A 15,400-nucleotide genomic window follows, 5' to 3' on the forward strand; every position below is an offset into this window, starting at 1 on the left:
ATGCAGCAGCTCACAGAAGCAGAGTCAGACATGCAGGGGTCACAGAAGCAAAGTCGCACATGCAGCGGGTCACAGAAGCAAAGTCACACATGCGGCGGGTCAGAGAAGCAGAGTCACACATGCGGCGGGTCACAGAAGCAGAGTCAGACATGCAGCGGGTCACAGAAGCAAAGTTACACATGCAGTGGGTCACAGAAGCAGAGTCACACATGCAGTGGGTCACAGAAGCAGAGTCAGACATGCAACAGCTCACAGAAGCAGAGTCAGACATGCAAGGGTCACAGAAGCAGAGTCACACATGCAGTGGGTCACAGAAGCAGATTCACACATACAGTGGGTCACAGCAGCAGAGTCACACATGCAGCGGGTCACAGTAGCAGAGTCACACATGCAGGGGTCACAGAAGCAGAGTCAGACATACAGTGGGTCACAGAAGCAGAGTCACACATGCAGTGGGTCACAGAAGCAGAGTCACACATGCAGTGGGTCACAGAAGCAGAGTCACACATGCAGTGGGTCACAGAAGCAGAGTCACACATGCAGTGGGTCACAGAAGCAGAGTCAGACATGCAGTGGGTCACAGAAGCAGAGTCAGACATGCAGAGGGTCACAGAAGCACAGTCAGACATGCAGAGGGTCACAGAAGCACAGTCACACATGCAGTGGGTCACAGAAGAGGAGTCACACATGCAGTGGGTCACAGAAGCAGAGTCACACATGCAGCAATTCAGATAAGCAGAGTCACACATGCGGTGGGTTATAGAAGCAGGGTCACACATGCAGCGGGTCACAGTAGCAGAGTTACACATGTAGGGGTCACAGAAGCAGAGTCACACATGCAGTGGATCACAGAAGCAGAGTCACACATGCAGTGGATCACAGAAGCAGAGTCAGACATGCGGCAGCTTACAGAAGCAGAGTCAGATATGCAGGGGGTCACAGAAGCATAGTCAGACATGCAGCAGCTCACAGAAGCACAGACACACATGTGGCAGGTCACAGATGCAGAGTCAGACATGCAGGGGTCACAGAAGCAGAGTCACACATGCAGAAATTCAGATAAGCAGAGTCACACATGCAGCAATTCAGATAAGCAGAGTCACACATGCAGTGGGTCACAGATGCAGAGTCAGACATGCAGGGGTCACAGAAGCAGAGTCACACATGCAGAAATTCAGATAAGCAGAGTCACACATGCAGCAATTCAGATAAGCAGAGTCACACATGCAGTGGGTCACAGATGCAGAGTCAGACATGCAGGGGTCACAGAAGTAGAGTCAGACATGCAGTGGGTCACAGAAACAGAGTCACACATGCAGGGGTCACAGAAGCAGAGTCACACATGCAGAGGGTCACAGAAACAGAGTCACACATGCAGTGGGTCACAGAAGCAGAGTCAGACATGTAGCAGCTCACAGAACCAGAGTCAGACATGCAGGGGGTCACACAAGCAGAGTCAGACATGCAGCAGCTCACAGAAGCAGAGTCAGACATGCAGGGGTCACAGAAGCAGAGCCAGACATGCAGGGGTCACAGAAGCAAAGTCACACTTGCGGCGGGTCACAGAAGCAGAGTCACACATGCGGCGGGTCACAGAAGCAGAGTCAGACATGCAGCAGGTCACAGAAGCAGAGTTACACATGCAAGGGTCACAGAAGCAGAGTCACACATGCAGTGGGTCACAGAAGCAGAGTCAGACATGCAACAGCTCACAGAAACAGAGTCAGACATGCAAGAGTCACAGAAGCAGAGTCACACATGCAGTGGGTCACAGAAGCAGAGTCAAACATGCATTTGGTCACAGAAGCAGATTCACACATACAGTGGGTCACAGCAGCAGAGTCACACATGCAGCGGGTCACAGTAGCAGAGTCACACATGCAGTGGTTCACAGAAGTAGAATCAGAAATGCAGGGGTCACAGAAGCAGAAACACATATGCAGTTGGTCACAGAAGCAGAGTCAGACATGCAGTGGGTCACAGAAGCAGAGTCAAACATGCATTTGGTCACAGAAGCAGATTCACACATACAGCGGGTCACAGCAGCAGATTCACACATACAGCGGGTCACAGCAGCAGAGTCACACATGCAGCGGGTCACAGTAGCAGAGTCACACATGCAGTGGTTCACAGAAGTAGAATCAGAAATGCAGGGGTCACAGAAGCAGAAACACATATGCAGTTGGTCACAGAAGCAGAGTCACACATGCAGTGGGTCACAGAAGCAGAGTCAAACATGCATTTGGTCACAGAAGCAGATTCACACATACAGCGGGTCACAGCAGCAGAGTCACACATGCAGCGGGTCACAGTAGCAGAGTCACACATGCAGTGGTTCACAGAAGTAGAATCAGAAATGCAGGGGTCACAGAAGCAGAAACACATATGCAGTTGGTCACAGAAGCAGATTCACACATACAGCGGGTCACAGCAGCAGATTCACACATACAGCGGGTCACAGCAGCAGAGTCACACATGCAGCGGGTCACAGCAGCAGAGTCACACATGCAGTGGTTCACAGAAGTAGAATCAGAAATGCAGGGGTCACAGAAGCAGAAACACATATGCAGTTGGTCACAGAAGCAGAGTCACACATGCAGTGGGTCACAGAAGCAGAGTCAAACATGCATTTGGTCACAGAAGCAGATTCACACATACAGCGGGTCACAGCAGCAGAGTCACACATGCAGCGGGTCACAGTAGCAGAGTCACACATGCAGTGGTTCACAGAAGTAGAATCAGAAATGCAGGGGTCACAGAAGCAGAAACACATATGCAGTTGGTCACAGAAGCAGAGTCAGACATGCAGTGGGTCACAGAAGCAGAGTCAGACATGCAGCAGCTCACAGAAGCAGACATGCAGTGGGTCACAGAAGCAGAGTCAAACATGCATTTGGTCACAGAAGCAGATTCACACATACAGCGGGTCACAGCAGCAGAGTCACACATGCAGCGGGTCACAGTAGCAGAGTCACACATGCAGTGGTTCACAGAAGTAGAATCAGAAATGCAGGGGTCACAGAAGCAGAAACACATATGCAGTTGGTCACAGAAGCAGAGTCAGACATGCAGTGGGTCACAGAAGCAGAGTCAGACATGCAGCAGCTCACAGAAGCAGACATGCATTTGGTCACAGAAGCAGAGTCACACATGCAGCAATTCAGATAAGCAGAGTCACACATGCAGTGGGTCACAGATGCAGAGTCAGACATGCAGGGGTCACAGAAGTAGAGTCAGACATGCAGTGGGTCACAGAAACAGAGTCACACATGCAGGGGTCACAGAAGCAGAGTCACACATGCAGAGGGTCACAGAAACAGAGTCACACATGCAGTGGGTCACAGAAGCAGAGTCAGACATGCAGCAGCTCACAGAACCAGAGTCAGACATGCAGGGGGTCACACAAGCAGAGTCAGACATGCAGCAGCTCACAGAAGCAGAGCCAGACATGCAGGGGTCACAGAAGCAAAGTCACACATGCGTTGGGTCACAGAAGCAGAGTCACACATGCGGCGGGTCACAGAAGCAGAGTCAGACATGCAGCAGGTCACAGAAGCAGAGTTACACATGCAAGGGTCACAGAAGCAGAGTCACACATGCAGTGGGTCACAGAAGCAGAGTCAGACATGCAACAGCTCACAGAAACAGAGTCAGACATGCAAGGGTCACAGAAGCAGAGTCACACATGCAGTGGGTCACAGAAGCAGAGTCAAACATGCATTTGGTCACAGAAGCAGATTCACACATACAGTGGGTCACAGCAGCAGAGTCACACATGCAGCGGGTCACAGTAGCAGAGTCACACATGCAGTGGTTCACAGAAGTAGAATCAGAAATGCAGGGGTCACAGAAGCAGAAACACATATGCAGTTGGTCACAGAAGCAGAGTCAGACATGCAGTGGGTCACAGAAGCAGAGTCAAACATGCATTTGGTCACAGAAGCAGATTCACACATACAGCGGGTCACAGCAGCAGATTCACACATACAGCGGGTCACAGCAGCAGAGTCACACATGCAGCGGGTCACAGTAGCAGAGTCACACATGCAGTGGTTCACAGAAGTAGAATCAGAAATGCAGGGGTCACAGAAGCAGAAACACATATGCAGTTGGTCACAGAAGCAGATTCACACATACAGCGGGTCACAGCAGCAGATTCACACATACAGCGGGTCACAGCAGCAGAGTCACACATGCAGCGGGTCACAGTAGCAGAGTCACACATGCAGTGGTTCACAGAAGTAGAATCAGAAATGCAGGGGTCACTGAAGCAGAAACACATATGCAGTTGGTCACAGAAGCAGAGTCACACATGCAGTGGGTCACAGAAGCAGAGTCAAACATGCATTTGGTCACAGAAGCAGATTCACACATACAGCGGGTCACAGCAGCAGAGTCACACATGCAGCGGGTCACAGTAGCAGAGTCACACATGCAGTGGTTCACAGAAGTAGAATCAGAAATGCAGGGGTCACAGAAGCAGAAACACATATGCAGTTGGTCACAGAAGCAGAGTCAGACATGCAGTGGGTCACAGAAGCAGAGTCAGACATGCAGCAGCTCACAGAAGCAGACATGCGGCGGGCCACAGAAGCAGAGTCACACATGCAGTGGGTCACAGAAGCAGAATCAGACATGCAGGGGTCACAGAAGCAGAGTCACACATGCAGCGGGTCACAAAAGCAGAGTCACACATGCAGCGGGTCACAGAAGCATAGTCAGACATGCAGCAGCTTACAGAAGCAGAGTCAGACATGCAGCGGGTCACAAAAGCAGAGTCAGACATGCGGCGGGTCACAGAAGCAGAGTCAGACATTCAGTGGTTCACAGAAGCAGAATCAGAAATGCAGGGGTCACAGAAACAGAAACACACATGCAGTGGGTCACAAAAGCAGAGTCAGACATGCAGTGGGTCACAGAAGCAGAGTCAGACATGCAGGGGTCACAGAAGCAGAGTCACACATGCAGCAATTCAGATAAGCAAAGTGGCGGGTTACAGAAGCAGAGTTAGACATGCAGGAGGTCATAGAAGCAGAGTCAGATATGCAGCGGGTCACAGAAGCAAAGTCACACATGCAGAGGGTCACAGAAGCAGAGTCACACATGCAACGGGTCACAGAAGCAGAGTCAGACATGCAAGGGTCACAGAAGCAAGGTCACACATGCAGTGGGTCACAAAAGCAGAGTCACACATGCAGTGGGTCACAGAAGCATAGTCAGACATGCAGCAGCTTACAGAAGCAGAGTCAGACATGCAGCGGGTCACAAAGGCAGAGTCAGACATGCGGCGGGTCACAGAAGCAGAGCATGCAGTGGTTCACAGAATTAGAATCAGAAATGCAGGGGTCACAGAAGCAGAAACACATATGCAGTGGGTCACAGAAGCAGAGTCACACATGCAGTGGGTCACAGAAGCAGAATCAGACATGCAGGGGTCACAGAAGCAGAGTCACACATGCAGTGGGTCACAAAAGCAGAGTCACACATGCAGCGGGTCACAGAAGCATAGTCAGACATGCAGCAGCTTACAGAAGCTGAGTCAGACATGCAGCGGGTCACAGAAGCAGAGTCAGACATGCGGCAGGTCACAGAAGCAGAGTCACACTTTCAGTGGTTCACAGAAGCAGAATCAGAAATGCAGGGGTCACAGAAGCAGAAACACACATGCAGCGGGTCACAAAAGCAGAGTCAGACATGCAGTGGGTTACAGAAGCAGAGTCAGACATGCAGAAGGTCACAGAAGCACAGTCACACATGTGGCGGGATACAGAAGCAGAGTCAGACATGCAGGGGTCACAGAAGCAGACTCACACATGCAGCAATTCAGATAAGCAAAGTGGCGGGTCACAGAAGCAGAGTTAGACATGCAGTGGGTCACAGAAGCAGAGTCAGACATGCAGCAGCTCACAGAAGCAGACATGCGGCGGGGCACAGAAGCAGAGTCACACATGCAGTGGGTCACAGAAGCAGAATCAGACATGCAGGGGTCACAGAAGCAGAGTCACACATGCAGTGGGTCACAAAAGCAGAGTCACACATGCAGCGGGTCACAGAAGAATAGTCAGACATGCAGCAGCTTACAGAAGCGGAGTCAGACATGCAGCGGGTCACAAAAGCAGAGTCATACATGCGGCGGGTCACAGAAGCAGAGTCACACATTCAGTGGTTCACAGGAGCAAAGTCACACATGCAGTGGGTCACAGAAGCAAAGTCACACCTGAAGTGGGTCACAGAAGCAGGGTCACACATGCAGTGGGTCACAGAAGCAGGGTCACACATGCAGTAGGTCACAGAACCAGAGTCAGACATGCAGGGGTCACAGAAGCAGAGTCACTTATGCAGCGGATCACACATACTGTAATCACACGTACACAGAGTTTTAGACACACAGATACATATACATTACACTCTATGTACCCTGCAGATCACCAGGTAGTTCAAGTTGTCACTGCAGGCAGGATCAGGATGACTGTACAATGTGCTATCTAGTCCCACTCCTTCATTGGATTATGCCCTCTCTGTCTCCTCCTCTGCTTTCTGTCAAGGCAGATCTCCAGCACTACACTGCAACAGTAGCAATTAATGTGAGAGGGGGCCCCGACAGAAGGGGGCCTGATGCACCTGCCCCCGTGTGCCTTAATCTGGTTCTGGTAACCCCACATTTAGGGCACCCCCATGCAGGGGCGGATCTAGACTGTTCTTTTAGGGGGGTGATTAATGACTAATTATGACTCCTCCTCTTCCTGTATTGGCACCTCCCCTTTCTGTTCCCAATGCCTCCCCTTTACAGGTTTTTTTTGTGGCCACATTTATTATTACAATGTATATATTTATGTATTCACTATGTGTGAATACACAGTTTGAGCACCAGCAGCCATCTCTCTGCTCCCCCCTCCCCCAGCTCCCCACAAAAAATTCCCTGCTCCCCCCTTCCCCAGCCATCTCTCTGCGCCCCTTTTCAGCATGCCCCTGTAGTAGTGCCCATATAGTAATGTCCCCATAGTAATGCACCTGTGCCCATATGGTAACGCCCCCATAGTAATGCCCCTGTTGTAGTCCCCATATGGAAATGACCCCATAGTAATGCCCCTGCAGCGCCATTATGGTAATGTCCCATTAGTAATGCCCATATGGTAATACCCTATTAATAATGCCCCTGTAGTGCCCTTATTGTAATGCCCCCTGTTGTGTGCTTATAGTAATGCCCCTGTAGTGCCTTTATAGTAATGCCCCCTGTAGTGCCCTTATAGTAATGCCCATGTAGTGCCCTTATAGTAATGCCCCCTGTAGTGTCCTTATAATAATGCCCCCTGTAGTGCCCTTATAGTAATGACCCTTGTAGTGCCCTTATATATATATATATATATCATGCCCCCTGTAGTGCCGGGTACATATATTTATATATAGTAATGCCCCCTGTAGTGCCTTATAGTAATGCTCCCTGTAGTGCCCTTATATAGAGTAATGCCCCCTGTAGTGCCCTTATATATAGTAATGCCCCATGTAGTGCCTTATAGTAATGCCTCCTGTAGTGCCCATATATATATATATATATATATAAAATATATATATAGATATAGATAGATAGTAATGCCCCCTGTAGTGCCTTATAGCAATGCCCCCAGAAGTGCCCTTATATATATATATATATATATATATATAGTAATGCCTCCTGTAGTCCCTTATAGCCGCTGACACACACACACAAAACAAAACTTACCTTAAACCCCCTCTTGCGTCCTCCGCCCTCTGGTCCGCTAGGCTGCTCCTCGGAAGTCGGAACTACAGGAGAGACGTCATGAGACGTCTCTCCCATAGTGCCCGTGGGGAGAGCCGGAACTGGAGTTCAGGGGAGAACTCCAGCCTCCGGCTACCGCACAGTCCGCATCATGCACTGAGCTGAGCAGTCTGTGTTCACCCAGTGCTGTGATCGGAGCCTGTGTAATGTGCTCTCTGCGCATTACACAGGCTCTGATCACAGCACTGGCTGAACATAGACTGCTCAGCTCAGTGCATGATGCGGACTGTCTGTGCTAGGGGGGCGATCGCTCCAATCGCCCCCCTCTGGATCCGCCACTGCCCCCATGTACTCAAAACACTTATAAGAAATAGGGAAGCAGTATGTAATAACGGAGTTTAGCCGCTGGTTCAAATCCTGACACGAGAAGCCCGACAGCAGGAGATCCGACGCCGGCTTGTAAGTACCCTAACTCCCCCCCCCCCATCCCTAACCCTCCCTTAGGGGTGCCTAACCCTAAAACTCCCGGGGTTGTGCCTAACCCTAAGTTGTCCCCCCGGGGACGGTGGCAGCACGGTAGTAATGGTGCGGCTAAGAAGCCGTAGGAGAAGCTGAAGAGCAGGAGACAGCACAGAAGCTGCTACAGGAAAATCAGAATCTTCACCACGAGGAGGAACAGAATGCTGACTATGCAGCCGAGCCGAGGGAACCCACAGGAACGCTATAGTCGGCGAGGCGGCAAAAGGCCAGTGTGTACAAATAGGAGGACCATCCAATCATACTGTGCCAAGGATAGCATGTGACGTCCTGAGGTGTGCCACACGCCTAACAGCCCAGAAAACCGGACAACAACATTCAGGACAGGTGAACTGCTCGGGGGAGACAAATCGTGACCGCGACTTGTAACAATCTGTAAGAACTGAAAATTACACATTTATAATTCTGTGGTAGAACATCTGACTACACCAATTATTTCTCGTCCTTTGACAACTACTATGATTACGTTGACGAATATCTCTCGGGACAAATGTATATCTGAATAGGAAATGAATATGCCCTGGAGATTTGTGATGATTATTTTTGATGATATAATTTTTCTCTTATGAGACATTCCGTGTGCTTAATATTTTTTTTTTAAAATATATGTTTAGTTTTTTGTAATGCAATATAATAAAAATTGTTTTTAACAGTTAAAATTAATTTTCTGCCCCCAGAAAAAAAGAGTTTTCTTTCTTCTTCTCTACTACATTGAAAGTTTTGTGGACTGTTCTATTAAATTTCTTCAGGTCATCAATAGATGTAGGCCTGGGGACACTGACCAATAGAAGATGAAGTGCGAAGGTTTCCACATGTTTCGGGCTGACGATGTAGTCACGGCCAATAGCTAAATCATTCCTTTGCCTTCTTTTTCAATGTTTATTGTCAAATAAATACTCTTTCGGGATGTCCTGGTACAAAATCGATATGGCTTCGGGGTCATTGAGGCATGTTCTTGTCGAACCAAGTCAGTGATGTCTGTGTTCTATAGGATGTAGACATTGTCCTGGCAGATGAATAGTTAAAGTCAGGACCACTATGCGATTTTGATGTATTGGGAACTCGAGTAACCTCCAACATGCCTCAGGTACAGGGGTGTCTTAAGAGAGGAGAGGGCCTATGTGCACTCCCCGTGCGGGGCCCACTCCTCTCTTCCCGGTGGGGGCACAAACTTACAGCATTGCAGACCTTTGGCATTCTAGCTGTTAATTTGTTCAGGTAATCTGAAGAAATTTCACCCCATGCTTCCTGAAGCACCTCCCACAAGTTGGATTGGCTTAATGGGCACTTCTTGCGTACCATACGGGTAAGCTGCGCCCACAACAGCTCAATGGGGTTGAGATCTGGTGACTGCGCTGGCCACTCCATTACAGATAGAATACCAGCTGCCTGCTACTTCCCTAAATAGTTCTTGCATAATTTTGAGGTGTGCTTTGGGTCACTGTCCTGTTGGAGGTGGAAATTGGCTCCAATCAAGCGCTGTCCACAGGGTATGGCATGGCGTTGCAAAATGGAGTGATAGCCTTCTTTATTCAAAATTCCTTTTATCTTGTACAAATCTCCCACATTAACAGCACCACCATGCTTGACAGATGGCGTCAGGCACTCTTCCACCATCTTTTCACTTGTTCTACATCTCACAAATGTTCTTCTGTGTGATCCAAACACCTCAAACATCAATACGTCTGTCCATAACACTTTTTTTCCAATCTTCTTTGACAAATGTCTGTGTTCTTTTGCCCATTATTAATCTTTTCCTTTTATTGGCCAGTCTCAGATATGGCTTTTTCTTTGCCACTCTGCCTAGGAGGCCAGCATCCCGGAGTCGCCTCTTCACTGTAGACGTTGACACTGGCGTTTTGCGGGTACCATTTAATGAAGCTGCCAGTTGAGGACTTGTGTGTGTCTATTTCTCAAACTAGAGACTCTAATGTACTTGTCTTCTTGCACTGTTGTGCAACGGAGCTTCCCACTTCTCTTTCTACTCTAGTTAGAGGCTGGTTGTGCTGTTCTCTGAAGGGAGTAGTACACACCGTTGTAGGAAATGTTACGTTTCTTGGCAATGTCTCGCATGGAATAGCCTTCATTTCGAAGAACAAGAATAGACTGTCGAGTTTCACATGAAAGTTCTCTTTTTCTGGCCATTTGGAGAGTATAATCTAACCCACAAATGTGATGCTCCAGATACTCAACTAGCTCAAAGGAAGGCCAGTTTAATAGCTTCTCTAACAAGCAAACCCATTTTCAACTGTGCTAACATAATTGCACAAGGGTTTTCAAGGGTTTTCTAATCATCCATTAGTCTTCTAACGCGCTTAGCAGACACAATGCACCATTAGAACACTGGAGTGATGGTTGCTGGAAATAGGCCTCTATACACCTACGTAGATATTCCTTTAAAAACCAGACGTTTGCAGCTAGTATAGTCATTTACCACATTATCAATGTACAGAGTGTATTTCTGATTAATTTAATGTCATCTTCAGGGGTCAGCACAGGATGGAAGGAGGGGCACAGCCACACTATAGCCAGGATCCAGAGAGCGGACAGACGAGAAGAACTGTGAAGACAAAAGAGGCAGAGTCTGCCGGCTGGTGACGTCATCGGAGCTGTGGTCTGTGACTTGTCTCTCAGGTCTAGCTGAGTTAAGGTGGAGGCTACCTTGTCAGGGGGGGGCGGCGGATCTAGACGGGCACCCGCCGCTGGTGTAAGCTAAGCAGTGTTCACCGGGTGTCCTAAGTGGCTTCCGCGTGAGGCAACACTTTGTCCCCGCTAGAAGACAGCCTCAGCGGGTCACCTAATGGAAGCGCCTGGCCTGAGATAACCACTATCAAGGCTTCTTGACTTGTGATTTCTAGACGCTTAGGTACATAGAATACCCCTTGCTGCTTTTATAGTTCCACAGGAATCCTATCCACCCCAGGAGCCTTCTTGTTAGGGAAGGAAGTACTGGTAGCATCTAATTCTTCTAGAGTTATATGAAGATTCAAAACAGTTTGAGAAGTGAAATAACAGCTAAGTAATCAGAAAGCTCCACCTCTGAGTAATGAGCAACAGAAGAATAAACCCCGCTATAAAACTTCAGAAACAACAGCTATAGTCGGAATTAGGCTTTATCGTGCCGTATCACCATCCAATATTCCATGTACTGTATCCTAGCAAAATAAGCCATACAGCTACCACACCTATCAGAGGTCTCTTATGGAGTATGTTTAAGGAACAATAAAGAGCATTTAGATTTACCAAGGATATAGTCGGTCGAGTCTCTCTGAGCCAGCAGCCATGACCCTTTATGCGACAGATCATGAGAGCACGAATACCTGCTGTCAACAAAAAAGTGCCAGGTCCCTCTCCTGATATGATGAGAATTTCTCAAGATCAGGCAGTTTAATTAAGGTTCCCTTGAAAAAAGCTTTAATGAGATCCCATATTACCGGAGGGTGACCGGTAGCCACATTCACTGCAAAAGATCCCTTCCACTGACGAACCATCTCCAACCCCAAGCCCATCTGAGTCAGCCAGAAAGGATTAAAAGTTTTCAAAATGAGTGACCCTTAGTGTTAAAATCAACAGTTAAGACTAAGGGAAAGTGCTTATATTCTAAATTCCCAACCAGTGGCGGCTCCAGATGTGGGACTGCAGCGAAGACCAATATTCAAATAGGGGACACACTAACAGCCCTTCCAAACGCTGCCAAACTTCGCCGCCCAGGACTTACTGGTAATTGATGTGACTCCCCTATTTGAATTTTGGAGTGGGCTGCAGCCCTACCTCTGGAGCCACCACTGATCCCAGCTAAAACCACTCAAGAGGATTGCTGGTGTATCGGCGAGATACACTGAACCAGGTCTGGGATCCTCAGCCTCCATTATTCTCAATTCTGACACCAAGGAAGCAAAGGCCCAATCCTTTTGGGGAACTGGGACCCTTACTCCCACCACAAATCAAGCAGAGGATCTAGCACATTATTGAAGTCAACTATACACACAGCTGGGACCTCAGAGGACACCGTCATAAATTCTCCACATTGCTTTAGCACCTCACAGTTATAAAGAGGGGGAATATACACCAACAGTATCATTGAAAAGGATGATTTTTCCCCTTACCGAGTCTGCAGGTTTAAGACAAGAATTATCTTCTTTTCCTCCAGCTTTAAGCATCTGACTATACTGATTGAGCTTAGACTTTCTAAATATATATAATATGCACAGAATACTGTACATATAATTGCTATTATCATTTAATGCTATCAATAAGGCAGACATGCTAACTGACAATTTTGTTTAATTAATCATATAAAAGGAAAAAAATAATGCAGTGTTACGTTAAAAAGTTAAATTTCAGTCATTTTTGCAATAGTGAAAAGTATTATAGGTGACATTCTTAAAAAAAAACATTAGAACGTCCTTTACATGGCAAAAGAGCTAAGAATTTTATCTTACAAGCATAAGGACAATGTGAAGAATGCTGTTTTATGCACACTTGTATGCTATTCATACTTTCTTATCAAGCAATACTGTACATAGTAAGTTCAATATATTTTTTGAAGGATTAACATTTTATATCAGAGAAATAATGAACTAATACAAAATTGATAGCTACATAAAATAAGAAAGTGTCTTATTTGTTAGTATAATTATTACTGATTTCATTGTTTTATCAGAGATGATTTAAGAGGATCATTAACATCATGAAATGAGGTTTCACAAATACTATTGTCAAACATGTTCTTAATCCCATATTTACAACAGCTCGGAACCTTGGCAAACTCCATTATATTCTTTTTGGATCCAAAACGCCATTGGACATATTGCTTTTCTGCGCATTTTATTAGCGGTTCACTGCCTATGGAGCATTTATTTAATAGAGGATTATTATACTGAAGAAGGTACACCAGTGTATTTCTGCACAGGACTACTTTCCTAAACATCTCAGAGTGTGTGATGCATTCCCCTCCCTGATATCTGCAGCAGAGCTGATTCTCAAGCATTTTCTCTGGGACACATCTCAAACATCGGCACCACGAAGGAGTTTCTGTGGGTTTATTAGTGGCTCTTGTGGTGATAGGTAATAGTTCCAGTCCACCGGCCGTGGAAACTTCCTGATGCATTAATACTACATTGTCGGTGAATTTTCCTCTCTGAAACAGAGAAGTGAAAAAGGCAGGTTAAATCAAAATACCTTTACTTTATATCTTAAGTGACTTAGAGAAAGAAAAATTAAAAGAAATAATATAGATTATTATATAGGTAATATATAAGTATAGATAGGTACAGTAGTAACTACAGTTTACTCTCTTTGGGGCTCATTTACAGCTGGTGTTGGACATGTATTTCCAAAATGCATATACGCACCACAAACATGTATTCATACTTGCATGCATTGTCTTTTGCATGACGTTAATTTAGGACTGGAGTGATAGAACAGGGACAGCAAGCAGAGACTGAGTACAGTAAAGGCAAGTTCCTTATTGTGTGATTACATCCTCAGCTGCTGGTATGCAGCTACCTCTGATGGGCTGTTTGTATACTGACCCTTTCAGCAGATAATACTCACATTATTAGCATTGCAGCTATATTATATAAAGTCACGGCTGGCTATTCCAATAACATTTTAATTTGGACACTGCAGAAAATACGTTTCCCAATTAATTTTTAGGGTTAAATAACAGATATTTGTAGGATATTAAATTTCATTTGTAGTTAACTACATTGTATATTCAAAATGTGACTTTTGTATTCCTTAATATATGTTTATATCAATATCATCATACCGTATCTTGTGCATATACATACAGTATATAGGGTAATGCAACTTTTAGTATTTAATACGAACACTGTGATATTAGATAACGTCCTTTGTTTTATCAGTGGAGTCCCCACGTTGTTTTAGAGGTCAATGTGTCCTTTCAAAGGTGATAAGTACAATAGGATCGCTGCCCAGAATTTCATTGAAAATCTTGGTCGACACGTCTATCAGGCCCTGCATTGGAATACCTTCCGGAATAACCCGAACCCAAAGGTTGGTTCGACGTTCTCTGTTATCTAGTTTTTCTCCTTTATGCTGCAGAAGAATTAAACCTTTAGCTTGAGCATAAATAGAATCTTGTATGCTTTAGAAATCCACAATCACAGCCTCTCTGCCCTCTTCTGGAGTCACTAATCTAGACGTCAGTTTACATATATCAGCTTGGAGGACCGCTACTTCCTTGCGGACTGTCTCTTGGAGTTTAATTTCAAGTAGCTAAAAGTCACGGGAGCTCTTGTTTAGTTGGTATAGATTTAAGAATTTGCATTATGGCTGAAAGATTAGGGGTCTCCATTAAGGCAGTGCTAGCAGAGTGTATGTCTTAGCAGTACCTTTCTTGCTCTTGCCCATAGAAATCAGAGATACAATCATATCCACCAACGTAAAAAGTTAACTGAGCAATCGTATTGTAGTGTAGACTGTATGCGTAGTCAGGTATACATGTGCTGTCCCCAGTCACATTCCCCCGAAAAATTGGCCTTAACAGCCATAGTCCAAGACATTTTAAGATCATAGGAGCTAAGAGGATCCTGGCGCGAACCGAGGAATCTTGACCACTCAGGAGACCATGGGCCTGATTCAGACACGGTCACAAGGCTGCATACACACGCAGCCTGCAGATGTTTGCAAACTACGCATGCGTACAAGACGCAGTGCGCGTGTATGAACCAGTCACTCACCTAGTATACAGATGATCCGCAAGCATGAGTGACAGGACGTGCCCTTTGTGGGGGGTGTCGGGGTGGTCGATGGTAACAGGGGTGTGGTGGTGCAAACGCAGGAGTGTCTGTGTATTGGAAAGCCATTTCAGGGGTGTGCATAATTAATATGCATCATCAGCATACACGTCACATGGCTGAATTAAACACAGCAGCACTTGCAGTGCTTGCGGTAGGTATGGTCAGCCACAAGTGGTGCGTATGGGTGCAATGTTACTCGATGTTACCGATTGTTTAATACACTTCCTGGAGATGATGTATGTTACTAAGAGAAAGTGGGTGTCTTGTGTCAGGTTGGTGGGCATCTAATTTCCGCACGGCAAAACATAGTGGACGTGCCAATGTCTTGCTAGCGATCGTGGAATTTGCATACTTTGGC

General features: G+C 46.6%; 1 protein-coding gene across 2 annotated transcripts in view; it reads right to left on the bottom strand.

Annotated features, from left to right (window-relative positions):
• Window positions 1–12,595: 12,595 nt before the first annotated feature.
• Window positions 12,596–15,400, bottom strand: part of P2RX7 (purinergic receptor P2X 7) — a 129,143-nt gene continuing 126,338 nt past the window's right edge. For both annotated transcript variants that reach the window (XM_088449190.1, XM_088449189.1), the window contains exon 13: window positions 12,596–13,415. In XM_088449190.1, the coding sequence (XP_088305316.1) occupies window positions 12,924–13,415 (492 nt within the window). In that variant the 3' untranslated portion in view covers window positions 12,596–12,923. The remainder of the gene's footprint in view (window positions 13,416–15,400) is intronic.

This window comes from Taudactylus pleione, unplaced genomic scaffold, assembly GCF_031769625.1.
Source record: "Taudactylus pleione unplaced genomic scaffold, aTauple2 ptg000479l, whole genome shotgun sequence".
Classification (NCBI taxonomy): Eukaryota; Metazoa; Chordata; class Amphibia; order Anura; family Myobatrachidae; genus Taudactylus; species Taudactylus pleione.